General features: G+C 44.1%; 1 protein-coding gene across 1 annotated transcript in view; it reads right to left on the reverse strand.

Moving 5' to 3' along the window:
* The window catches only part of MAP1B (microtubule associated protein 1B), a 235,509-nt gene that overhangs the window by 57,396 nt on the left and 151,491 nt on the right, over nt 1–26,622 (reverse strand). The window contains 1 exon segment of the mRNA XM_030193303.1: nt 20,078–20,218. Coding sequence (XP_030049163.1) covers nt 20,078–20,218 — 141 coding nt within the window.

Consider the following 26,622-nt stretch of genomic DNA (forward strand, 5'->3'; position numbering starts at 1 on the left):
ATTTACTTTGCTGGTGGGGCCAGCATCACTGCCAGCAAAGTAAAAGAGAATTCAGGAGGGGGCCCAAGCCCACATTTTGGGAGTAAGTTGTTAAAGTAGCCATGGGGAGGCCTACTTTAACAACCGGCTCCCAAAATTCTTAAAAACTTAACAAACGGCTCTCGCGAGCCCGTGAGAGCCCGCTCCAGCACACCACTGGTTATACCGATTTGGCCGCTTTTCCGAGATCGCCGGTCATCTCCCGATTTATGTCGGAAATTGGCCGGCGATCACTTTTGAAAAATGAGCTGGCTAGTTATCTGGGTCCCAGCCAGGACCCGCATATGCCCTGGAAGCCAGCATCAGGCAAATTAGCTGTGGCTATTCAGTGCCCGGGCCCGGGGCTAATTCAGCTGGTCACATTCAGTATTTAAAAGCACACTGTTGACCACCAGCTGAATATTGGCCAGAATGTGTCCACACCCTGGTTTCCCCCTTCCCCTCCCAATACATGGATTCTAAAAGACATTACAAGAAAAAGTCACAAGTGCCCTCTGTGCAATAAAGAAATCCCTGGCCAGTTTGAACCAACCAATAAAAACTCACATTACACAATTATTGACTAGCCAAATTCAAGCTGCTACTGCTGGGTATTTAAGCCCACTCTATGTCTAAAATTAGGCTTACAGCGAGTTAACAACACAAGAAAAGGATACATAAATCCAGAATACAAAAATATTAATTATGTTCAACAACAAGATTATTAAAATATCACAATAAAAATTCTGAAAACAAGTATGCTTTCAGCTATTTGCAAAAAATAAACATATAAGATAGGCATAATCTAATTTCAGCCAGAAGAGTATTCCAAAATTTTACTATTTGAAATGAAAATGATCTCTCATAAAACCTTTTCAGTTTAACACTTCTAAAGTAGGCAGTATAGTAAGGGGAGGGGAGGATAGGATAGGATAGGACACCCATAGGGGTGTGTGACAGGGGGTGTGTGTGTGTGAAAGGTGTGGGGCTGTATGTGATGGGGGTGTGTGAAAGGGGTGGGATGGTATGTGACGGGATCAGCTCCTAGAACAGCTGCTGATCACCAAGGCATGCTAGCAAAACTGGGACTCTCTCACACAGGCAGGGTTGCCAGGTGGAAAATATTTTTCCAGCCCAAAGGAGCCCAAAATCCAGCCCAAAACCCGCCCAAACTCAAACCCCGCCCCTGACACCCCCGCCCCCGCGTCATCACCCCCGCCCTCGCCGTCATCAACCCCGCCCCCGCTGTCATCGGCCCCGCCTCCACGTCATCGGTCCCGCCTCCCACGTCATCGGCCCCGCCTCCCACGTTATCGGCCCCGCCTCCCACGTCATCGGCCCCGCCTCCCACGTCACTAACCCCGCCCAAAAACGTCGCTAACCCCGCCCACCGCGGCCGAAAAAGCAGCCCAAAAAACCGCCCGAAGCCCAAAAAGCAGCCAAAAAAAACGCAACCCGCCGCGGGCAAAAATTTCCCACGGCGGGTCGCGGAAAACCGCCCAATTGGGCGGTAAAACCGCCCACCTGGCAACACTGCACACAGGCCCCATGGAGAGAGGGAGGGGACTAACCCTAGCTCAGAACCAAGAGCCAATAGGAAAAGCTTACAATGAGTCAATCACAGGAACTATAAACTATAAGAGGGGAAGACCCAGTACACAGTACTATCTATTACATAGACAATGCAATTAAATAGAAATAATATAATAAGTATAAACAACAATGCACCCTGCCTCCATGAACATGGAGGCAGAACAACTTTGAATAACATGCAAGGGAATTGATCTAGGGATAAGACGGAGAACTATATAGTGGATTAACCATTAAGCCTTTCTTTGTTGGCTTTTTTTTTTCTTTTGTATTACGAATCTCTCCTAAATATAATTAACCGACCCTCCTCCTTTTGGTGGTCTAAGACAAGATATATAATTTTTTTTTTCTTATTATAATATTCAAGAATATATTCTTGTACAAAATTTTCTTTCTGATTTGCCTACTCAAGTTTTTGATGCTTGTAATGTGATTAAAATTCATAAATAAAAGAATTAAAAAAAAAAAAAACATGCAAGGGAATTTTCGAAAGAGAAGGGCGCCCATCTTCCGACACAAATCGGGAAATGGGCGTTCTTCTCTCAGGGTCGCCCAAATTGGCATAATCAAAAGCCGATTTTGGGCGCCCTCAACTGCTTTCCGTCGCGGGGATGACCAAAGTTCACAGGGGCGTGTCGGCACTGTACCAAAGGCGGGACTGGGGCATGATTAAGAGATGGGCGTCCTTGGCCGATAATAGTAAAAAGAAGGGTGTCACTGACGAGCATTTGGCCAACTTTACTTGGTCCATTTTTTTCATGACCAAGCCTCAAAACGGTGCTCGAACTGACCAGATGACCACTGGAGGGCATCGGGGATGACCTCCACTTACTCCCCCAGTGGTCACCAACCTCCTCCCACCCAAAATATATATATTTTTTAAATTTTTCGCCAGCCTCTATGCCAGCCTCAAATGTCATACCCAGCTCCATCACAGCAGTATGCAGGTCCCTGGAGTAGTTTTTAGTGGGTGCAGTGCACTTCAGGCAGGTGGACCCAGCCCCCCCCCCCCCACCTGTTACACTTGTGGTGGTAAATGTCAGCCCTTCAAAACCCACCCGAAACCCACTGTACCCACATGTAGGTGCCCCCCTTCACCCCTTAGGGCTATGGTGGTGGTGTACAGTTGTGGGGAGTGGGTTTTGGGGGGGGGGAGTTGGCGGGCTCAGCACAAAAGGTAAGGGAGCTATGTACCTGGGAGCAATTTCTGAAGTCCACTGTAGTGCCCCCTAGGGTGCCCGGTTGGTGTCCTGGCCTGTGAGGGGGACCAGTGCACTATGAATGCTGGCTCCTCCCACAACCAAAGGGCTTGGATTTGGTCGTTTTTGAGATGGGCGTCCTCGGTTTCCATTATGAATGAAAACTGGGGACGACCATCTCTAAGGTCGACCATCTCAACATTTAGGTCTACCATCTCTAAGGTCGACCTAAATGTTGAGATTTGGGCATCCCCGACCGTATTATCGAAACGAAAGATGGACGCCCATCTTGTTTCGATAATACAAGTTTCCCTGCCCCTTCGCCGGGACGTCCTTAGAGATGGGCGCCCTTAGAGATGGGCTTCCCTGTTCGATTATACCCCTCACTATCATTTTGTTTTCCTCTAAGCTTGCTTGTTGCAGCTCTGGCCGTGAGAAGAGAGAATTGCATGACTGAAATTTTTACTCCTATTATCTTGATGCTATGACATCTATAAATACATAAGAATAGCCATACTGGGTCAGATCACTGGTCCATCTAGCCCAGTATCTGGTTTCCACAAATACCTGGAAGAAACTCAGATAGTAGCAACATTCCATGCTACCAATCCCAGGGCAATCAGTGGCTTCCCCATGTCTGTCTCAATAGTAGACTATGGACTTTTTCTCCAGAAAATTGTCCAAAACCTTTTTAAACCCAGACACACTGACTAGCTTATTTTTGAAAGGGAAGGTCGCCCATCTTCCGACAAAAATCGGGAGATGGGCTTCCTTCTCTCAAGGTCGCCCAAATTGGCATAATTGAAAGCCGATTTTGAGCGTCCTGAATTGCTTTCCATCGCGGGGACGACCAAAGTTCACAGGGGCGTGTCGGCAGTGTACCGAAGGCAGGACGGGGGCGTGGTTAAGAGATGGGGTCCTCGGCCGATAATGGAAAAAAGAAGGGCATCCCTCATGAGCATTTGGCCGACTTTACTTGGTCCAATTTTTTCACCACCAAATCTTGAAAGGGTGCCCGAACTGACCAGATGACCACCAGAGGGAATCAGGGATCAGCTCCCCTTACTCCCCCAGTGGTCACCAACCCCTTCCCACCCCAAAAAAATGTAAAAACATTTTTTGCCAGCCTCTGTGGCAGCCTCAAATGTCATACCCAGCTCCATCACAGCAGTATGCAGGTCCCTGGAGCAGTTTTTAGTGGGTACTGCAGTGCACGTCAGGCAGGCGGACCCAGGCCCACCCCCCCCTATCTGTTACACTTGTGGTAGTAAATGTGAGCCCTCCAAAACCCACCTGAAACCCACTGTACCCACATCTAGCTGCCCCCCTTTACCCTTTAAGGGCTATGATAGTGCTGTGCAGTTGTGGGTAGTGGGTTTTGGGGGGCTCAGCACCCAAGGTAAGGGAGCTATGCACAATGGGAGGAATTTATATAGTCCACTGCAGTGCCCACTAGGGCATGTGAGGGGGACCAGTGCACTACAAATGCTGGCTCCTCCCATGACCAAAGGGCTTGGATTTGGGCTTTTTTGAGATGGGCGTCCTCGGTTTCGATTATGGCGAAAACCGGGGACGACCATCTCTAAGGTCGACTATCTCAACATTTAGGTCAACCATCTCTTAGGTTGACCTAAATGTTGAGATTTGGGTGTCCCTGACCATATTATCGAAACGAAAGATGGACGCCCATCTTGTTTCGATAATACGGGATGCCCTGCCCCTTCACGGTGACATCCTCAGAGATGGACGCCCTTAGAGGTGGGTGTCCCCGTTCAAAAATGCCCCTCTAACTGCTTTTGTTACGTTCCTCACCTGGTTCCAGGCCTGCGCGGCCAATTCGTCGGCGAGGCGCGGTCTGGCAGAGATAGCCGGCTATCTTGGTGGTGTTTCTCCAGGATAGGTCGGCCATCTTGGGATGGGCATCTCAACGTGGCGGCCATCTTGCGGTTGGCTGGCTGCAGGAAGGAAGCCCATATTTGGGCGTTGGGCTTCTCTGCTGATGGGGGCAGCCATTTTGGATCAGCTGCACATGTTTTAGATTGATTCCTACACTATTTAAAGCCCTGCCTCCAGTCCTTCGTTGCTTTGGCCTCAATTGTGTTTGAGATCCACGCCGGTGCTCCTTGTCTTCAGATCCAGTGTTCCAGACCTCGGCTTGTTTCCCAGACCTCGCTTGTTTTGCTGCCTGCCTTGACCTTGGACTATTGTTGACTACTCTTTGCCCTATGGATTTCCTGGCTCTTGGACTGTGTCTGTTCTGCTTGCTTGGCTGGTCAGTGGTTGTGCAACCCCCCGGTTCCAGAAGTCCTGGTGGCCGCCTGCACCTGAGGGCTCAACTCTCAGGGAACGGTGGTCGTCTTCCAGGTGAAGCTTGGGGTTGTCTGGTTGCCTGACCGAGTGCGGTGTTACTCCATCTTCGCCGTGCTCAGTCGGGGCACAGGGGTTCACAGTTACCAGATCCTAACAGCTTTTACCATTTCCTCTGGCAATGACTTCCAGAGTTTAACAATTTATTGAGTGAAAAAGTATTTCCATGTAACTTCATTGTGTGTCCCTTAGATTTTGTACTTTTTGAAAGAGTAAAAAATTGATTCACTTCTACTTGTTCTACAACACTCAGGATTTTGTAGACTTCACATATCTCTTTTCTAACGTCTCTTTTCCAAGTGAAGAGTCCTAACCTCTTTAGTCTTTTCTCATATGAGAGGAGTTTCATCCCCTTTATCATTTTTGTCATTCTTCTTTGAACCTTTTCTAATTCCACTATATCTTTTTTGAGGTATGGTAATCAGAAATGAACTCAGTACTCAAGGTGAAGTCACACAATGGAGCGATACAGAGGCATTATAATATTCTTGGTACTATTTGTCATCCCTTTCCTAATAACTCCTAGCATCCTGTTTGCTTTTTTGGCTGCCACAGCACTCTGGGTAGAAGATTTCAGCGTATTGTCTTCAATGACACATAGACCTTTTTCTTGGGTGCTGACTCCCAAGGTGGACCCTAGCATCTTGTAACTATGATTTGGGTTATTCTTCCCAATGCCCATCACTTTGCATTTGTCCACATTAAATTTAATCTGCCACTTGGATGCCCAGTCTTCCCATTTCCTAAGGTCTTACTGCAATTTTTCATGTGAACTTAGTAGGATAGAGGTCCCTGTCACTTACCTGTGCACTGCCTTGAAATGCATCTACCAAACAGTACAGTGGACCCTCTGATGCATCCTGTCTCACACATTGTACATTATTTTTGTTCAGCCTACACACATGCAAATATTTGAAATTGTGTTTTCTTTTGGACTAATTATGCATATGCAAATTAATTTTAAGGTACCTGTTATTTTGATACTCACATTTTTAGAGTGATTTGCATTAACCCACCTGTCAAGTATTTCCAAGTGTTACACATATGTTTACAACAATTTGGGAACCCATTTTTACAAAAAAGGGTTTATCTCAGCTTGGTAGCTTATTCTTTTAAATGGTGTCATACTATTTTTAGTGCAAATAATCGAAGGTTTGTTTCCACCCACAATATTCCCCCCCCCCCCCCCCTCCCACAACATTTCATATTCTGGGTTATCCCCTTCTAAATAATTTTTTTTATAAAGCTGTTACCTAAAATAAGATGCCTTATTATACGCACCTGTACATCCAAGTGTCCAAGAAATTTATAGGTTTCCACACTGTGTGATTTTTCCCTATGTCATAAAGTTATCACATGATATGTAACACATTTATTATTGTTGATACTTATATTATATGTGATGTAAGGTTTTGCACTATACCATGTCATTGTGTATTGTACATGTGTTATGTTCCATCATTACAATGTATAGACTGGACATTGGTTTTACCATGGACATTGCCAGTCTTGTGTACCATACCCATATTATTTGAACTTTGGTTTACCATGGTTATCCACTTGTAAGCCATCATGGACTGATTATAGCCTTTATAGCCTGGTTTTGGACTTTGGGTTCTGCCGTGGTTATCAGTTTTAAATAACTGGAGAACTCATTATAGCCTTTTTACCCTTTCCACAATGAACATTACTTTTATAGTGCATGGATATTTAGCAGTTTTATTATTTCTTTTGCATGTACATATTGGTAGCAATTGTTGCAAGCTGCAAGAAGAACTTATCCAGTATCGAGTCACCCTGGTGGGCTGTTTATAGGCGACTAGAACATCGCCTACTGGACATGTCATGTTTTTGGATGCTTTACCATTCATGTGGTTAATATCATCGTATCATCATTGCCTTGGTTCAAGTGACATTTCTTTTTCCAATGAAATAAGTCTTTTTATTTATTATTTATTTATTAGGATTTATTTACCGCCTTTTTGAAGGAATTCACGCAAGGCGGTGTACAGTAAGAATAGATCAAACATGAGCAGTAGGCAATTAGAGCAGTAAAAATATTCGAACAACAATACAAAGTATGGCATGTATACTGCTTGCAATGACAACACAACATGTACTAGAACATTATAATTGGTAGTGAGGGGTAAGGCAAAGTTGTAACATATAGATGAGTAAGAAAGTAGGAAGAATTAGAAAGTAAGGTGATTGATTTGAAGAAAATTGCAGGTGAGGTCAGAGAGATGGTTAAATATTATCTCAGCTAGGGTAGGAGTGGATAAACATGTCCCGCTGCAGTATGTGCAGCCCGAGTCAATCCTTGTGTGTTTGAGTGAGACTAACAAATTAGTTACTGCTTCCATTAAAGGCTTGGTTGAAGAGCCAAGCTTTCACCTGCTTCCTGAAGTAGAGATAGTCTTGTGTTAAGCGGAGTCTTTCAGGCAATGCATTCCACAGTATGGGGGCTACTCCAGAGAAGGCTTGCTTGTGGGTATCACATTGTGTAATGTCTTTTGGAGAGGGTGCAGTTAGTGAAAGTCTTTGGGAGGACCTTAGTGTCCTTGGCGGTGTGTGGAGGATCATCCTATTCTTCAGATACTCGGGCCATTTCCTTTCAGGGCCTTGAAGATCAGACATAGAGTTTTAAATTTAGCCCTGTATTGTACTGGTAGCCAATGAAGTTTTTGCAAAAATGGTGTGATGTGGTCACGTCGCTTGCAACCTTCTATGAGTCTTGCTGCTGCATTCTGAATCAACTGGAGCTGGTGCATTTTGACTTCTACGGACAGTCATTGAAACTTTTGCATCACTTGATTTACTTATAGACATGGATCAAGGTCATTTACATTGTTTGCAATCATATGGTAACTCAAAAAGTCATTTCAAAAGCTTTTATGCTCATGTATATTGTTAAGATTATTGTATTTATATTGTTGTATCTCTGAACTTGCATATGGTTTATTGATAGTCATGTATGTCTTGGTGAACAGGAGTTCACACACAGTTTGTTTTAGCTAGTGTTTCAAGCACCTCTGGCTTCTTTTTAAGCTGCAGGTCCTTGAAAGGGGGGGGGGGAGGGGTATGTAGGGTTAAAACCCTGCATCAAGGCAATACAGTTCAGCACTAGCCTGCATCATGAACCTGACTTTTACAGACTTGATCATTTTCAGACCTAATGCAGAGATTTGGTACCGTGTAAAGGCCTCAAGGTCCATAAGGAGTCATCCAGTCTGCTAAAAGCAAAACAACTTGGACACTAACAACTTTTTGCTGTTACATTGTTATCAGCATTGATGTCATTGCAGGAACTTCAGGTCGTCATGTTCCAGGAAACCTGGCGGCCCTAAGATTTGGGAAGAAAGGTATAAAGACACCATCCTTGAAGGTGTTAGCTGGCACGCAAGCTATCTGTCAGAACCTTGGTAACAACCATCAGCTGGCTCCGAGTCTGCCACCAGAATGAAGGCTCATTAAACAGTGGCATCGCCTGCCTGAAGACTTTCCCGGCTGGGAGAAACCACCTGCTGCCTATGTCCCTGAGTCCTGATTTATCGTCATCAGTTCCTGTGTTACCTCCTGACACAGTGTTGTGAGTGATATCATCTGTCAGGTCTGAACTGTTATCTCCTTAGTGCCTGTGATTGCCTGGGGTGTTAGGCATCCTAATATTTCAGGATTAGGGGAGTGTGCGCTATCTTAGCTATCACCTAGACCCTTTACCATCATTTTGGGTTAGCATAGTTCATTGTCTCTAATTACATCTATTATTGTGTCAACTGCAAATTTAATCTGCTCAATTGTCATTCCAATTTCCAGATCATTTATAACAATTTTAAATAGCACCGGTTCCAGTACAGTTTCTTGCAGCACGTCACTATTCACGCTCTTCCATTGAGAGAAATGGTCATTTAACCCTACCCTCTGTTTCCTGTCCAATAACCAATTCCTAATCCACAACAGAACTTTGCCTCCTGTCCCATTACTCTTTCATTTTCTCAGGATTCTCTCATGAGGAACTTTGTCAAGCTACATAAATTATATTGACCGGCTCACCTTTATCCACATGTTTATTCATGCCTTCAAAGAAATTAAGCAAATTGGTGAGGCAAGACTTCCTTTGCCTGAATCCATGCTGACTCTGTCCCATTAAACCATGTTTATCTATGTGTTCTGTAATTTTATTCTTTGTAATAGTTTCCACTATTTTACTCGGTACTGACTTTTGTAATTACCTGGATCACAGCTGGAACTCTATTTAAAAACCGGTGTTACAATCTTCAGGTACAATGAATGATACTAATGACAGGTTACAGATTACAAACAGGAGATCAGAAATTTCATGTTTGAGTTCTATCAGTACCCTTGAATGCATGCCATCCAGTCCAGGTGATTTACTACCCTTTATTTTGTCAATTTGGATCGGTACTTCTTCCAGGTTAACCAATATTTCTTTCAGTTCCTCTGCATCATCATCCAAATAGGGGAAATCCACTCTCCCCACTTTCTGCCACCCCTCCTCCTCAGATACACAGACACACATATACAGCTCTCTGGCTCCTCATGCTTCTCCTCCTATTCTGTTTGTTTGACAGGGGCAAACATTTTCTTTTGTGTTTTACAAACTTCCAATCTGCTACTGCCACTGGTAACAGGGAGGGGATATGGTATGTATGCGCAAGTATGGTGCCTCCTAATGTTTCTGCTTAAGTGTTTCTGCTTAAGTACATGAAAATTTAAAGCAGCCCCCACCACTCAAAATCTGGAGTGTCTCAGAGAACCTCTGAGACTAAAATAACTCTCTCCAGAGTGGAAACTTAAAAAAAAAAAAAGATTCACAGACATATGCACACAGTAACTCCTGCATATCCAGTCACAGGTGAGAAAAAGACCAGCTAAGCACAGCACTGGATAGAAGGAAAATGGACACATTGCATGTAACTGAGGTGGCAAAGGGGTGGCAAGCAACTTTTTTGGAATGACACTTGCCACCCCATAGTGATGCCTATGAAAGCAAGGAGCCAGGTACTTGAAATCCCCATAACCACTTCCTAATTCTGTTTCCTCCCATCCCCCACCCCTCCCATTACTGCCAGATCAAGCTGTAAATGTTACAGGTCTGCTTTCACCCTTTCTTACCAGGGAACTACGCTGGATGGAAGAAAGGAAAGAGGGAAGACACTGGAAGGATGGGGACAGAAAGAGGGGGAGACGCTGGATGGAATGATGCAGATAGAAAGAGGGGACACACTGAATGGAAAAGGGAGGAGAAAGAGACACTGGATGGAAGGAAGAGGAGAGAGAAGGAGACACTATATGGAAGGCTTGGGAGTAAGGGCAGATGTCAGATGGAAGGATGAGGAGAAAAAGAGGGAAGATGCTGGATGGAAGGTTGGGGAGAGAAAGAGGGGAGATGCTGAATGGAAAGGGGGAGAGGATAAAGTTAGTGAAAGATTGGAACATAAGAGGAAGGGGCATAGGGGAGAACAAGGGTGAGGGAAAGATGAAAAGCCATAGGTAGATGAAGTAAAATGAGGGAAATTAAAGACTGAATAGTAAGAATGAATTAAAGCTAGAGAAAACTGAAAGAAAAATGAGAGAGAAAAATGACAAATGGACAGGAAACCCTGGCAACAGAGTTAAGAGAAGATGAAGGAAAGCAGAAACAAGGGACTGGGATAAAGTAATGTGGTAGGTTAATAAATAAAAATAAAACACAAAATAGAAAATAAGGTGATACCTTAATATTTGACTAATCTGAATATATTTTAGAGTAGCCTTCAGAGGCCAACACTTCTTTCCTCTGGTCAGGAGAGACTACCATAACAAGAGACAGGAGGTTTTGGCCTCTGAAAGCTAATTGAAAAAGGTATTAGGCTAGTCCAATAAAAAAAGTATCATCTTATTTTCCATTTTCAAGTGCTTGAACTGAGCATATGTAGGAGGGCCAGCATCGGTGGCTGAAGCACGCTGCCAACTGCTGCACTGCTCAAACAACATGGTAGGGGGCTCATGCAGTGGACATTTTCAGCTAGCAGAGCTTGGGCATCTCCACCTGTAATTCAACCAGTGCCACAATTTTGGAGTGGGCTTAAGCTCAAAGTGGGGGGTGGGGGGGCCCAAGGCCCCCTTATGGTTATGCCCCTGGGGGGAATATATGCTAGATATAGGGTCTAATAGAGTAAACTAAAACACTCCCTCTTGCTCATCCCTGCCGTCACGGGTGTAAATAAAATATTTTCTGAAATGGCCATGGGATTGAGGTGTGCCAGGGGGTGAAGCCATGATGTAGAGTGGGTGGGGCCAAGGAAGAGTGGGGCAGAGCTGGGAGCATGTATTAAAATCTCCCTCTCAAAAATCAAGACCACTTGACAGCTCTGCCATTTCTGCCTGCAAAGAAGGAGTTGATGGCTAAAGGAAGCCTCCCCTCTCACCACTATCACCACCCCGGATTCTTTTCCTTCTGCCAAATCTTAGGTACAGAACGTAAATTTTAAAAGGGGGAAGATTGTTGAAAGGAAAAAAAGAAGGGTTATGTATTGAGGTGGGGCGTACTTCAAGGGGGTTTAGAGAGATAGGGTGAGCCTCAGGGCACGAGAGAGAAGGTATAAAACTGGTGCAAGTGGTCTCACTACAGGAGGGGAAACCAAGGGATGGCTAGTGCTCTCCTTCAGAAAAATGGTCTTCAGGATTGCGATTAAGTGGGGACTTTGTTTTTTAATGTGGACTTGGAGATGGTGGAATTGGGTACTACTGGAAAAGGGATTCAGGGACTATATGGAAGTGAGGGCAATACAGCAGGGTGGGGGTTTGAGTAAGGGTGTCTTAGATGGGCTGGGGTTTTTGAGACAAGGAAGCTGATGTGGGCTGGAGATGGTGGGAAGCTCTGAAGGTGCTGGGAAAGGAGTAAGAGAGAGGAAAGGGGTAGGGATGGTAGAAGGTGAAAATAAAAAAGCTGGAAAGAAGGTGAATGAGGGTATGGGAAGCTAAGTACTGGATAAAAGAAGAAAGGGATGCAAAGAGTCTTGGACTACCCAATTAGAAAATAAATTGCAACAAGATTTTATTTTCAGTTCAGTAAGCGGACAAGTATCAGTTTTCAGAACATGCATTTCTTCTATCTTTGAATTTTGCTTAGTACAGGAGGAAATTTATTTTAAATTTTATTTCTCTTGTGTTGTACTGTTTGATTTCTATTGATACTGTTCACAGAAACTGTCTTCTTGGGATTTCTGTTTCTAATATTTGGTCCTTTATTCTGCAATTGGACAGGGTTGGTCTGTGTTCTATGTGTGACCGAGGTGAGGGATTCTGCCTTGGGTTAATTGCTTCAAAAATGCAGTAAATATATCCAAAATGAATAAATAACTCAATAAAGTTTCTGTTTGGGGATCTATAGCAGTCTGATTTGTTTGGATTTTCCAACAGGAAGTGTATTGGAGTTCTTAGCTCCTGTTCTATAAAAAGTACAGTACTTGCTCTGTGCTCCTGAGAGCTGGTGCTGTTATTGTATGGAAGGTTTATTATATAGATTCTGAGTAGCTTATTTGCAAGGTTTTGAATTACTTCACAAATTATCTAGCAGTGGAGGGATTTTGTGTTGTGATACCAGAATTTATTTATTTAATTTTTGGTGAGCTGTAAGTGGAAACATCCTAGCTCTACTATATATAAACTCTAGAATAGATTTTAAAAAATCTTGATGTTGACAGTAAGATTAGTGTGAACTTGTCTACCATTCAAAAACATCGAATAACTGTGTGCAGCTCATCAATCCCAGATTTCTCACTAATGAAATAAGGGGTCCTTTTACCAAAGCATGGCAAGCCTACCACGGGCTTGAAATGCGGCAATTCGGCACTACTGCCAGAATCCCGGGAGAGCCCAACGGTAGTTCTGACCCCCCCCCCCCCCCCCCCCACTGCGTACTATTCCTGGCGCTAGAAAATATTTTTGTATTTTCTAGCACTGGTGGCATGACTGGCAGTAATCAGGCAACACCGCGTGCTAACCGTTTACCATCAGGCTCCTCCAGGAAACAGTCACGCAGCAAGTGTTTAACTTACCGCACGGCCATTTCCTTCCTTTAAAAAACAAAGCTTTGGGGCCTCAACGCATGCCACCGCAGGGCCCCTTTTGCCACCACTTGGTAAAAGGAGACCTAAGAGATTAAAATGTTTCTAAGAAAAAAATAAAATAACTCCGATTTAATGTTTATTTTAAAAAATATATTCTGTTAAGAATATTTAATTTCCCTTGTATCACTTAACTACCATAAAATAAAATGGGCTCTGTTTTGTTTAATTGCAGTCACAACAGAAGAAAGGCTGAGAACCAGTGGGTAAAGTGATACACAGTCATCAAGTTTCATACTATACACGATTTGAATTTTGTTTCTTACTTTTAAACCTTTGCTTCTATTACACTAAAGGGACCCTTTTAGTAAAGTGTGTTAAGCACTTATTGTGCAGTTAATGCGTGAAAACAGGCTACCACGTGGCTATGTGAAGGTGTTTTGCAACAGTTTCTGTGTTGCAGAATTTTTTAGAATTTTTTTCACTCAGGGGGATGTGGTGTACTTGGAGAGTGGATGTAGAAGTGTTAGCTAGCCGTGTTATACTTACCGCACATTAACTGGCTAACTCAGAGTTAACTAGGAGCTGGTATTGCATGTTAATCCAAATGTTAATGCATGACCTGCAATAAAAATTGTAGGAACACCACCAAAAAATGCCAGGTAAAATTTGTAGCTATCATGTAGTAAAATCCTGATTACGGTAAGACACTTTGTAAAAACTCTGGGAGACAAGTGGCCGGATATGATACTGGTAGTGGTGTTTCCTTACTCGAAATCCAAGATACTTCCTGTGACTAGGACCTATCTTGATGTGGATGTAAGCATCCTAGCATATCGTTTGCCTGAATCATGGTAAGCAGGGTGCCCAGGGAAACCAACCTGAACTTTTCTTTGACCAGATATTTGTTCAGGTCTTTAGCTCTAGGATGGGACAAAATCCTCCCTCCACCCCCCCCCCCCCCCCCGTCTTTTTGGGCACAAGGAAGAATCTGGAATAGAATCCCTTCCTTTCATTCCCTGGTGGTAGGGGCTCAACTGTTTGGGCCTGAAGAAGACAAGAGAATTCCTCTGCATGCATGGCCAGGTGCTGAGAGATGAACCTTACTGCTCTCGATGGCCAATTTGGAGGAGGTTTCTGCCACTGAAGGGTTTAAACCCCCTGGATTATTTTGAGAACCCACTGGTCTGATGTTACAAGGAGCCATATGTCGCTGAAAAAATTCAGCTTCCCTCCCACTGGTAGATCATCCAGGATGTTTCCTTTTAGTGCGGCTATGCTCTCAAGGAGCCAGTCAAAACTTGTCCCTGGCTTTGAGTGGGGAGCTGGCTAGGCCTTCTGGGGTCTCTGCTGCTGGGGGCAGGAGTGAGATCCCTGGGATAGCTGGGAGAGGAGGGCAGAAGGAGGACCTTTATGGTATCAAAGTATTTCTTGATAAGGTCAGCAACCTTTGATTGTCACCTCGACAAGTAACATCTGCAAGTTTCTCCTGAACTGCTGGGTTCAAGTCTGAAACACACATCCAAGTATGTCTACACATTCAAAAACCTAAAGCAGAGACTCTGGATGCCTCATGGAAAGCATCAAAGGTTACCCGAGCTTAGTGCTTTCAACACTCCTGTTGCTTGGCTACTAACTCACAGAGTTGAGCGGCTTTCTCTGTAGGCAGAGTGTCTTCAAACTCTGCTACATTGCGCACCAAGTTCCACAAATAAATGCTCATATAGAGCTGGCAAGACTGCATGCAGGAAAGGAGCATAGAGCCCTGAAAAACTTTCCTCCCGAAAGAATCCAAGTTCTAGCATCTCATCCCAGCAGCACGCACCAAGGTATGGATCCTAGTAATTCTGGCTCTTTTGAGGATGGATTTGATCACCTTGGAATGGTGTGGAAGCTGCTGCTTTTTGAATCCGGAAGCCTTCTAGAATCCGTGCAACCAGTTCCTAAGAGTTCACATTCTTAGGAACTGGCTGCACAGAAAGAGGGTTCTCCCAATTTCTCATCATGCAGCCTGAAGGAAACCATGCATGGGCACTGTCATAGCTTCCTTGGCCACAGCAAAATCAAACTGCTCAATTTTTTTTTTAAACAAAAACAAAGTCAGGAGCTCAGGCCTAAGAGGGCCTGTGGGGCCGCGCCAAAATGGAAAGAAACTTATATAGGCCAAAAACACTAGGGAACAGCTAAGAAAGGGAAAGAAACAACAATTGAGAAAATAAAATCCTGTGTACCCATAGGAAAAAGCCGTGAAATAGGCCACAAAAGGCATATGAAGAAGAAGTAGGCCATGCTGAGGAGAGCCAAAAATTATAACTGTTCAGCTCCTCATAAAACAAAGGACTGCTGTTCCCGCATGTGAGTCGGGCAGGAAGGCACTCACCTATGGACGGTATGGAGCTGCTAAAGGCATCTATTTTTTCTAGCATGCTGGGTAGCATCCGTACCAGGCTCCATCAGGAGATGTCACCCTTATGTGAGAACATCATGTCCTGCTTGTGTTCGGAGAACAGATTTCACCTGATTACTGCTACAGTCATTGCTGCACAATTTTTCAAGCGCAAACATCTAACATATTACAGGGTACTTCTACGGTGATTTATAATATGGTAACTGAACAATTTTGATACGCACAACATAGCTATAATTAATGTGTAGAAAGCATTTCAGATTAAAATGTCAATGGCTCCATGAATAATTTAACAGCTCTTTGAAACCTACAACTATCACTCTATCCTACAGCAGAGCAAACATTGCTATTTGCTTCTGGGTTTTTTTTCGTTGTTGATTTTTTTAGGTTTGTTTTGGTTTCATTCTATTTGTTTTGCATTCCATATCAATGGACTGTGCCTTCATTTGTACTGGGTCGGGGAAGTGTGTGTACTTTTTTGGGATCTTGCCAGGTATTTGTGACCTGGATTGGCCACTGTTGGAAACAGGATGCTGGGCTTGATGGACCTTTGGTCTTTCCCAGTATGGCAATACTTATGTACTTATGTGTGTGTGTGTGTGTCTGTGGTGGGGGGGGAGTTATTCCAATCAATTCTGTTAGCCTAGTCATCAGCTAGAGGTCAAAAACCATATCTCCTTCTGTAGCCATGTTCATGTACACTCTTTTTTTTTAAATTTTATTTACGGAATTTCAACATTTTACAAATCAAGCAACATACTTGTACATAAATGGAGATGAGGAAGAAAAAATATCCACAAATCAATAAATAAAAGAAAAGTTAAACCTCATTACTCTCTACAGATCACTACTTGAGGATTCCACGAATTATTAGGGAGAATTTTAAGAAAATAAAATAACAAAACAGAAATGAATGACTTTCATTCTAGCTATAACCAGTTAATAAGAGAGAAAATTTCACAACTACAGCATGATGAACATTTTCACCCTCTCCCACAGCAACTCTCTTTATAGTAAAAAGACTGATAGACAAGAAGGGGTAAAAAAAAAACCACGTTTTTGAGAGTTAAATCTGACAACACATTTGCAAAGAAGCGTAAGAAAAAAGAAGCCTTCCAATTGGAGAACCCCTAGACATAACAGAAGAAACAGTTCGCTTCTTTTGAGTCTCTCTTGAGACGTCAGGAAAAATCCAAACATTTTTCCCACAGAAACTATTTTTCTCGGTTTTTGAAGTAAATTTTGAGGATCCGATTCCTATCAGCATGTGTATACTCTGAGGTCAGTATATAAAAGGAGCTAGGTATGTAATTTCTGTTAGGTCAATACAGTGGCTTAGCCACTGGTGGGCCCGGATGGGCAAGGGCCCACCCAGTTTCACTTCAGGTCCACCCAGTGGTGACGTGCATCATTGGTGTAGCTGATGGGGATCCCAGGGCCCCACAAGCTGAAGAGTCCTTTCTGCCTGGAGTTCCCTGAGCAGTCTGAACCCCGAAGCAGTCAGCAGTATGTTTCCAGCCGCTGACGCCGGCACTGCTCCCTCCCCTCACCTCTTGCACATGCTCAGTTCAACTGGCACCACCATGCATGCGTGCATGTGGATGCTAGTTGAACTGATCATGCATGCAGGGGGGGTTAGTGTCGGTGGCTGGATAAGCATGGCGCGGGGATGAGACTTTGGGCCTTGGCAAACTCCATAAGATTCTTCAGCTGGCAGGGTTCGGAGATCCCTGCCAGCCAAGGTATTTATCTTCATGGGGGGGGGGGGGACAGAGAGGAAATGCATGGGTCATGCCCACCCAAAAACTAAGAGCCCTGCTGCAGATGACTCAAGCTAAGCTTCAGTAAAAGACCCCCTAAGCTTGGTGATACACAATCTGCAGTACCATTAGCCAGATACTTTCAAGGCTGGTGCCTTGGGCTCTGATTGGCCCTGGAGTTCAAATCTAGCCAGGAGATACCAGATTTTCCCCAGTATCAGCTAAGAAGAACAGAGGAGAAACATCTCTGTCCTGAGACCCTGTTCAAGACTTGTGAGCAGTTAATTTCCTGAAACTCCCCAGGTAGTAACAAGTGTTAGATAGTTTTTAATGCTGGTCCTTGTTTTGATTATCTGTTATTGCTTGCTGTACTTTTTCACCTGTCTTTCAAGCTTTCACTGTTCTACTGTGGCAATAAACCTGTTAGTTTATTGGCTCTGTTGTCCTGGATTGACTAAGAGGCTCATTTTCAAAGCACTTAGCCTCCCAAAGTTCCATAGAAACCTATGGAACTTAGCCTCCCAAAGTGCTTTGAAAATATGCCTCTAAGTATCCTGGTGGTTTGTGTGTTGGGTCTGTGGGTACTTTCTAGGAACTGTGGGACCCCTGGGCATGTGGCTCCAGTGTCCTAGAGATCACCGGGAAATAACCTGAGAGTAGCTCGCCCAGAAGCAAGTAGGGCTCAGTCTGTGGGAGGAGGGTGCTAGTATACAGCACATGCCCAGGTGCAGGCGGGCCTGAGCAGTGCTGGGCACAGACTAAGTGGCTGCAAGGTTAGCCCCAGGTGGGTGCTAGGCATTTCGTGACAAAGACCATGCATGTCTTCATTTTTAATACATGAGAATAAAAAACATATATGGATATGGGTCATGCATTTGATATCAGTCAGGACCTGAAAAAGCTCTGGCAGCCAGCTCTTGCCTCAACAGGGAATGGGACTTGATATACCGCCTTTCTGTGGTTTTTGCAACTACATTCAAAGCGGTACATAATACATACAGGTACTTATTTATATCTGGGGCAATAGAGGGTTAAGTGACTTGTCCAGAGTCACAAAGAGCTGCAATAAGAATTGAACCCAGTTTCCCCAGGAGCAAAGTCCATTGCACTAACTACTAGGCTATTCCAATGCTCTTCCAAAGCAAGTGGTTTGTTGTCTAAAAACGACTCAATGCAGAACTGCGTTTCAGCACCATGTGTGCCTGCCTCAGGAGTCAATTACACAGTCTCAGCCACAGTTGATAACTGCAGAATAGCAGTTTCTCTGCTTGTCCTGTATGATACGCAACTTTACCCAAGCGGTTTGCACATCAACGCTCTTGGCATTATTGTATACCAGCATTTTTGATAGCTCAAGCAATTACACACAGTGAAGCTTCACTTTTGAACTAGTGGCTATGATAGCTCAAGCGATTACACTGTGTGTGTTAAGGTGTGTTGACTTTAGATGCTACAGAGGACTAGAATGTTGAATACATCTATTCTGAAGGGATTCCTGAGGCAGGCCTTTGTGGCCGAAACACAATTTGTGTTGAGTCCATTGGATGTTTGAATTAAACTTCTGTATGAAACTACACATCATCTAGCTCCTTCTTTGGTGTCACCTTCGCTGTGCTTTGATTACTTGTCTGATTTGTGTGAGGGATTTTGTTCTTCTGTTTCCGTCGATCTCTTCCTAATTTACCTGCATCTTATAGACTGTTTCCTGACACTAATGAGCTTTCTATGCTACAAAAACTCTCTCCTCTCCTGCAGTTTCTAATTTACCTTGTCTTGGTTCTCCTCTTGCCTATTTAATTGGCTCTGCAGCATTCAAGTTATTAATTCTTCATCTATGTCTTTACCTTTAATTCTCAGAGGGGAAACTTACCAACATGGGCTACCTTTAAAATGTGTTATTTTACTGTTAACCCCAGTTATTAGTAACTAGGTCTAATTGCATAAAATGGGACCTGTGTTGTAATAGCATGAGTTAGTGGTAAAACAACCTGTCATAATGGTAGCCCACAATGATAACTCCCCCCCCCCCCCCCAACTGTCCCTCAAGATTCCATCATGAATTTCCTTGCTTTTTTCTATCTTAAAGAGGAATTAAGTGACATTCTGAGGGATACAAGAATTACCAGTGCTATTCAATTATTTGACAGAAATATTTCACATTTTGCCTAAGGCTATGCGGCCCTTTTTCTAAGCTGCGCTAAAAGGATCTATGTGCTATGATTAGTGCGTGGCTTTTCCTGCACACTGAGGCCACTTTTAACGCAGCTGTAAAATGGCCGTATTTCCATTTTTCCCATAAATGGCCAGAGGCTAATTTCCAAATTAGCACGCGGCCATTAGCGTGTGAGCCCTTAATGATACCTATTTAGTAGGCAGAAAGGGCTTACGCGCAAACCATGTGCTAATCAGTTGGCTACGGCAATGTAGCTGTGCTGGGCATGCCTACTTTCCGCCCCCTCCCCCATACAAAAAATACAAAGTATTTTCTAGCACTGGGGAAGTGCTAGGTGCGCTGATGCCTAAAACTACCACAGGGCACCTGAGCACGCCTACGGTGGTACAATTTGGCGCATGGAAGGCACACATTAGTGCTTACTGCTGCTTAGTAGAAGGATCTGTATATTTGTATGGTCAGGGTTTATGATTTTACATGAATGCACAAACCTCCTGATCGGTGAAGATCTCAATGAAGTTCTGGAAGGAAAAAGATCCTGACCGGAGAATCAGTTCTCCCGTGTTTTCAAAGCACTGGCCAGCCAGTACAAGGAGCTTGTGTCTTGCAGCATCAGTAATCATGAGGCGTACCTAGGGTAAAAATAACAACAATGGCAAAGAGAAACAATTATGATGCAGCCAGATTTTAAAAAGAGAAAAAGTTTGTCAAGAAACATAATAGGTTTTGCCTCAGATACCAATTCTATCAGCTGGCACCTACATTAGGTGCCAATAGTGCGCCAAGGGGGGCAATTCTACAAAGGGGGCTAAAGGTTAGGTGCTCAAAATCTAGGCACTAAGGCAAACTTTGTTGCTGTGCGACAACCTGGAACTACCGCTGGCCCAATGTGGCCGCCGGCGGTAGTTCCACCTTGACCTCGCCCCATTTCTGGCACTATAGAAAATAATTTCATATTTTGTAGCACAGCACTAATTCGGCAGTAATTGGGCAATGCCACGCACTGCCCCATTACCGCTGGGTTACCATGGGAGCCCTTACCACCACCTCAATGGGTGGTGGTGTGTTGCTCCCCCGCATGGCCACGTGGTACATGTAATTTTATCGCATGGCCATGTCATTTTTAGGGGCTTTTTACCAGTTGCAGTAAAAAGGGCCCTGGCACATGGCAAAAAAGGCCCAAGCCGCTACTGCAGGGCACTTTTTACCACAGCTTGGTAAAAGGATCCCTAAACTAGTATTCTATAACAGTAAATTTGTGCATCTAGGGACCGATATTCAGACCGTGGGAGGCAGGCCGGCTAAATCCCTCAATTTGAGCTGAGCCTGGCTATTCAATTTCGGACCATTTCTGATGACCGGCACTGAATACCCATTTTATTTTTGGCTGCTTAAACTTAACCGGCCAAGCCAATATTCATTTGCGGAAGAAGAAAAGAGACTGGATGGTAAAGAAGGAAGAAGTGAAGGAAATGGATGGGAAAGGCAGAACAGATCACTAGTCATCTTCCTGCTCCTTGTTCTGGCCCACACAGCAGCTCTCACTTGGTACTTCCTTTTCACATTTTCATTTTTCATTCTTCTTATATAAAGGAATCAGCATTGTACCACAGATCTCCGAAACTCCAGCTAATTAATAGGAGACCATATTCTGGTTTCTCAATAATTATGCTGGATGATGCATTTACAACCATATCCCTGGCTGAGTCAGCGTCAGCCTCTCCACTGCTGTTTCTGAGGGAGAGCTCTGATAAAGGCCATCAGTTGTCCAATGTCAGCCTTTCAAATCTCATCTGTTGCAACTGTATTAAATCCATGAAAGACATGACTACTCTTTTTCCCTCTGGCAGCAGCTGTTTAGAGAAATTTCCCAGTTTACACTGAAAACATTTTTTTTATTATACCATAAAATCATTTCCTTTCTCAACTCATTCACATGTGACCACTATTTTGCCCCAGACTTGTCTGTTCACTGGTAGCTGGAGAGCTTCTTTGAAATTAAAGAGGCCCAACAGAGACAGATTTAAATTAATATGTGCAGCTTGTGTAACACTGTGCCCAGAAGGCACTCTGGGCCTGTGAATTAATCAGGAAACTGCCTAAAACCTGAGAAGGGGAGAGATGGGTCTGCAGAATTAATTTGAAAACCTGGAAATTAAAACAGGGTCTATGCTTTGCAGGGGTAATTGGTGTAGCAACAAAAATCCCCTGCACCAAGGATGTGTGACACTGAATATTATCATGGTTGCTTCCCCTGTCTCTAAAGTGACATTACAAAATCGCTTGAGTGCAGCTATTTACACCATTGACTGGGGTAAGTTTAAAGGGGAAAAGGAATATGTGGTTTATTTATTTGGATTTTGCTCACACCTTTTTTCAGTAGTAGCTCAAGGTGAGTTACATTGAATATTTCTCTGTCCCTGGAGGGCTCACAATCTAAGTTTATACCTGAGGCAATGGAGGGTTTGACTTGCCCAAGATCACAAGGAGCAGCAGTGGGATTTGAACTGGCCACCTCTGAATGTCAAGACCAGTGCTCTAACCACTAGGCCACTCCTCCACTCCCCACCAGGCCACTCCTCCAATGGCCACTCCCCACTAGGCCACTCCTCCACTCCATTCCACAGGAAGCAGGTGAAAGCTTGGCTCTTCAACCAAGCCTTTAATGGAAGAAGTAACTAACTTGTTAGTCTCACTCAAACACACAAGGATTGACTCGGGCTGCACATACTGCAGCGGGACATGTTTATCCACTCCTAGCCTAATTGAGATAATATTTAACCATCTCTCTGACCTCATTTGCAACTTTCTTCAAATCAGTCACCTTACTTTCAAATTCTTCCTACTTTCTTACTCATCTATATGTTACAACTTTGCCTTACCCTTCTGGGGACGACCATCTCTAAGAAAGACCATCTCTAAGGCCGACCTAAATGTTAACATTTGGGCATCCCCGACCGTATTATCGAAACAAAAGATGGATGTCCATCTTGTTTCGATAATACGGGTTTCCTGCCCCTTCCCAAGGGCGTCCTGCAAGGACGCCCTCAGGAAAACTTGGGCACCCTGTTTGATTAGGCCCCTCCACAAGAGCAATTCTTCAAAAGGGCACCTCCATTTTGGTGCCTCGATAACATGAGTTAGGAGATTATTCTACAACACATGGATGCTCAGATACACATGGGTGCTCAGATACACATGGTATAAAATGCCATCAGTGTACCTAACATTTATATTACCTCAGTTACACCAGCCATAAATTGGCATAATGGTGGGTCCGTAAATGCGGCAGGAAAGTGTATAACATACAGTATTTTTAAAGTTAGTCCCACCCATGCTTATTCTCCCTCATATTTATGTGCTATTGCCCTTATTATATATATGGTGCACAAATGTAGGAACGTTGCTGATATGTGCATACAAATTAATGGGTTAACGAGCTCTGAAGCATCAATAATTGGGTACCAATGACCAATTAGTGATATTAATTGGCACTCATTAAAATTTGCATGTGCATCTGGCTGCGCGCTATTCAATAAGGCAGGGTGCCTAACTCTCAAGGCGTGTATCCCCAAACGGGGCATAGTCATGGGAGGGGCAAGAGCATGTCAGAGGCATTCCGAAAAGTTACACGCATAATTATAGAAAACATGGGCCCCCAATATTTATACCAAATTTCAGCAAGCGTAAGTCTGGCACCAAACGTTAGGCACAGGAATTGGCTCTAGGTGCTATTCTACAAAGAATGTGTGCCCTTTATAGAATAGCGCTTGGCACCAACTTTTTTCAGTGCCCATTTTTGAGTGCAGTTTATAAAATTCCCCCCATGCCACTTATGTGTGCTCCTATAAGAGAGAGACCTGGGGGTGATGGTGTCCGAGGATCTCAACGTGATGAAACAATGCGACAAGGTGGTGGCTGCAGCCAGAAGGATGCTAGACTGCACAGAGAGGGGTATATAAACAGCAGAAGAAAGGAGGTGTTGATGCCCCTTTACAAGTCATTGGTGAGGTCCTGTTTGGAGTACTGTGTTCAGGTTTAGAAGCTGCATCTTGCCGAGGATGTAAAAAGACTTGAAGCAGTTCAGAGAAAAGTGACAAAAATGGTACAGGGTTTGCATAGCAAGACATACGAGAAAAGACTTGCTGACCTGAACATGTATACCCTGGAGGAAAGGAGAAACAGGGATGATATGATACAGACATTCAAATATTTGAAAGGTATAAATCCGCAGACAAACATTTTCCAGAGACGGGAAGGTAGTAAAACTAGAGGGCATGAACTGAGGTTGCGAGGGGGGGGGGCTCAGGAATAAGATCAGGAAGTAATTTTTCACAGACAGAATGGTAGATACTTGGAATGCCTTCCCGCGGGAGGTGGTAGAGATGAAAATGGTAACAGAATTCAAAAATGTGTGGGATAAACACAAAGGTATCCTGTTTGGAAGGAATGGATCCAAAGGAGCTTAGCGGAGGATAGGGAACAACACCGTTCATGCGCTGGGCAGACTTATGTGGTCTTGATCATGGCTGAATAGATTTGGATGAGCTGCAGAGAAGCTCTTCAGGGGCTTTGACAACTTCAGAAATTTCGAACAAGGACAGTACTGGGCAGACTTCTATGGCTTGTGCCCTGAAAATGGCAAGGACAAATCAAGATCAGGTGTACATCTGAAGTATTACATCATAGAATATGTAATGAATTTATCTTGTTGGGCAGACTGGATGGCCTGTACAGGTCTTTATCTGTCATCATCTACTATGCTACTATAAAATAGCGCTGCTGTTACTTTCATTAAGTGTGCAGGTGACAGTATTCTATAAACTTATGTGCACAAAGGGCATGTAAATGCCAGCACCCAGTTATAGAATTACCCTTTATCCCCCAGATTCTATATTGTGCCCAAATTTCAATGCCCAGCTTTGTGATTGTTTCAGAGCTGCACGCACAAATAAATTGACTAATGAGCTCAGAAACACCAATAATTGGGTACTAATAATCAATTATTGATATCAATTGGCAGTCTTAATATTTGCGCCCACATCTTGCTGCGCACTATTCTATAAAGCAAAATGCCTGACTTCAATGGCGCAAATCTGAAAAGGGGGTGTGGCCAGGGATGTGTCAGGGTGTTCCAAAACATTGTGTTAATCTCACACAATCAGAAAGGCGTTTCCACTGTGTGAGATTGTGGTTCTGTTTTTTTTTTCACTAAATAATTCTTACTGTAGAATTTTCTTCTTCTTGATCTTTTATAGTCTAACTATGGGGCCCTATTACTAAGCCGTGTTAGGTGTTAACATGTGCCTAATGCAACAAAAAATGGAGCACCATGAGACACATTCAGGCATCCAGCCAGGGCCGCCAAGAGACTGGACCAGGCTCAGGACAAGGCCGCCCACGGGGCCTCCCCCACCCAAGGTCGCCGGGCCCCCCCTCCACCCGCCACTGGGCCCTCTCTCCACCCCTAGGCCCTCTGAACTGACCTTAAGCGCCTCACCTTCAAAAGCACACCAACAAGCAGCGGCAGACCACTCCTTCCTTCCGTGTTCCGCCCTCGTGGAAGTTACGTCTGGCGAGAGCGGGACACAGAAGGAAGGAGTCGTCTGCCGCTGCTTGCTATGCTTTCGAAGGTGAGGCGCTTAAGTTCAATGCCAGGGAGCGACGGAGGGCGGGCGGGCCGGACTGCGGAGGCGGCACCGGGCCCCTCCCCCTGGAGGCCCAAGCCCGGGGAATTTTGTCCCCCCACCTCTTGGCAGCCTTGCATCCAGCAGTAACTTTGAAATCTACGCTCACTAACTGCGTGCTAAAATATTTCTACATTTTTTGAAGGGGTGTGTCAGGGGCAGAGAGTGGGTGTTTCTGAGCTAAACAGATAGCATATAGTGCATCTACATAACCGTGAGCTATCTGGTTAGCACACGGATAACGCAGGAGCCACCGTCTACAAAATGGGTGGCAGTAAGCTGTGCAACTGAATATCGCTGGATAGCCGGTTAAATGCCATTTATCTGGCCATGTATGTTCCTGGTCAGTTAAATGGTTTTGAATATTGAGGGGGAGGGGGTTAGAGAATCACTATATAGCAAATGGATAGAATCCAATTACAGCTAAACTTAAATGATCTCATAGCTGGAGTGAGCTTTGATGGCAGCTTCAGAGTTTGGTTACAGTCTGGGACTTGGAAATGGCATAAACAGATCAGGCAAATCCCAGGAGCGGAGGTAATACAGTAACAAGATGACTCAAGATGGTGATATAAAGGTCTTTATTCATAGTTATATATGTGCAATCCTAAGCACAACTGGATACAAGTCCACAGTTCCAAACAGGTCTAGATTCAACACAGACTGTGTTTCGGCTTCCCAGCCTTCCTCAGGAGTCCTACTGAGTGGGCAGTATTGATGAAACACAAAACAAAAGCAGTAAACACAATAGAAAGGTCACTTGTGATCGATGTTTGCAGCCAAAGTAAATCCCAGAGATCACGGAATACAGCCTGTGTTGAGTCTAGACATCCTGGCATTCGATTCGCACCAAAAAGTTTCCATCAAACTAAACTTCCTCGCAATTGTCCTTGGTTCTCAGCTGATCTCTGATCGCTTAAATGCTGTTATCGTTGTGCAGAATGTCTCTGGAGAAAATATCACACCCTTAAATTCACAGAATTGTAAAAACCTTCACCGCAAGTTCAATGCTGCTCTTAGGAAGACCAAAGGTCTTACATTCAGAATAAATTATTGAATTAACCAAATCCTTCAAAGGACATATATCTACTCTATCGCCAACTATTTCATCTGTCTTCGTGTAAGGATGTAAGTAAGATCCCTTCTGTAGAGATTCTTTTATCATATTTTGTCAATAAAATAATTTGCTTTTGAAACCTCTTTTAGCTACTCTGCATCCAATCTCCATATGTTCCCCAGCACTTCCTTCTACTGGTACCCCCCTTCCATCCCCCTTCCATCCAAATACCATCTCTTCACTCACTCAAAATGGTTATTTCTACAGTGAGATCCACCTACCTCCACTGTGA

Source organism: Microcaecilia unicolor, chromosome 2 (assembly GCF_901765095.1).
Source record: "Microcaecilia unicolor chromosome 2, aMicUni1.1, whole genome shotgun sequence".
In the NCBI taxonomy this organism is placed as follows: Eukaryota; Metazoa; Chordata; class Amphibia; order Gymnophiona; family Siphonopidae; genus Microcaecilia; species Microcaecilia unicolor.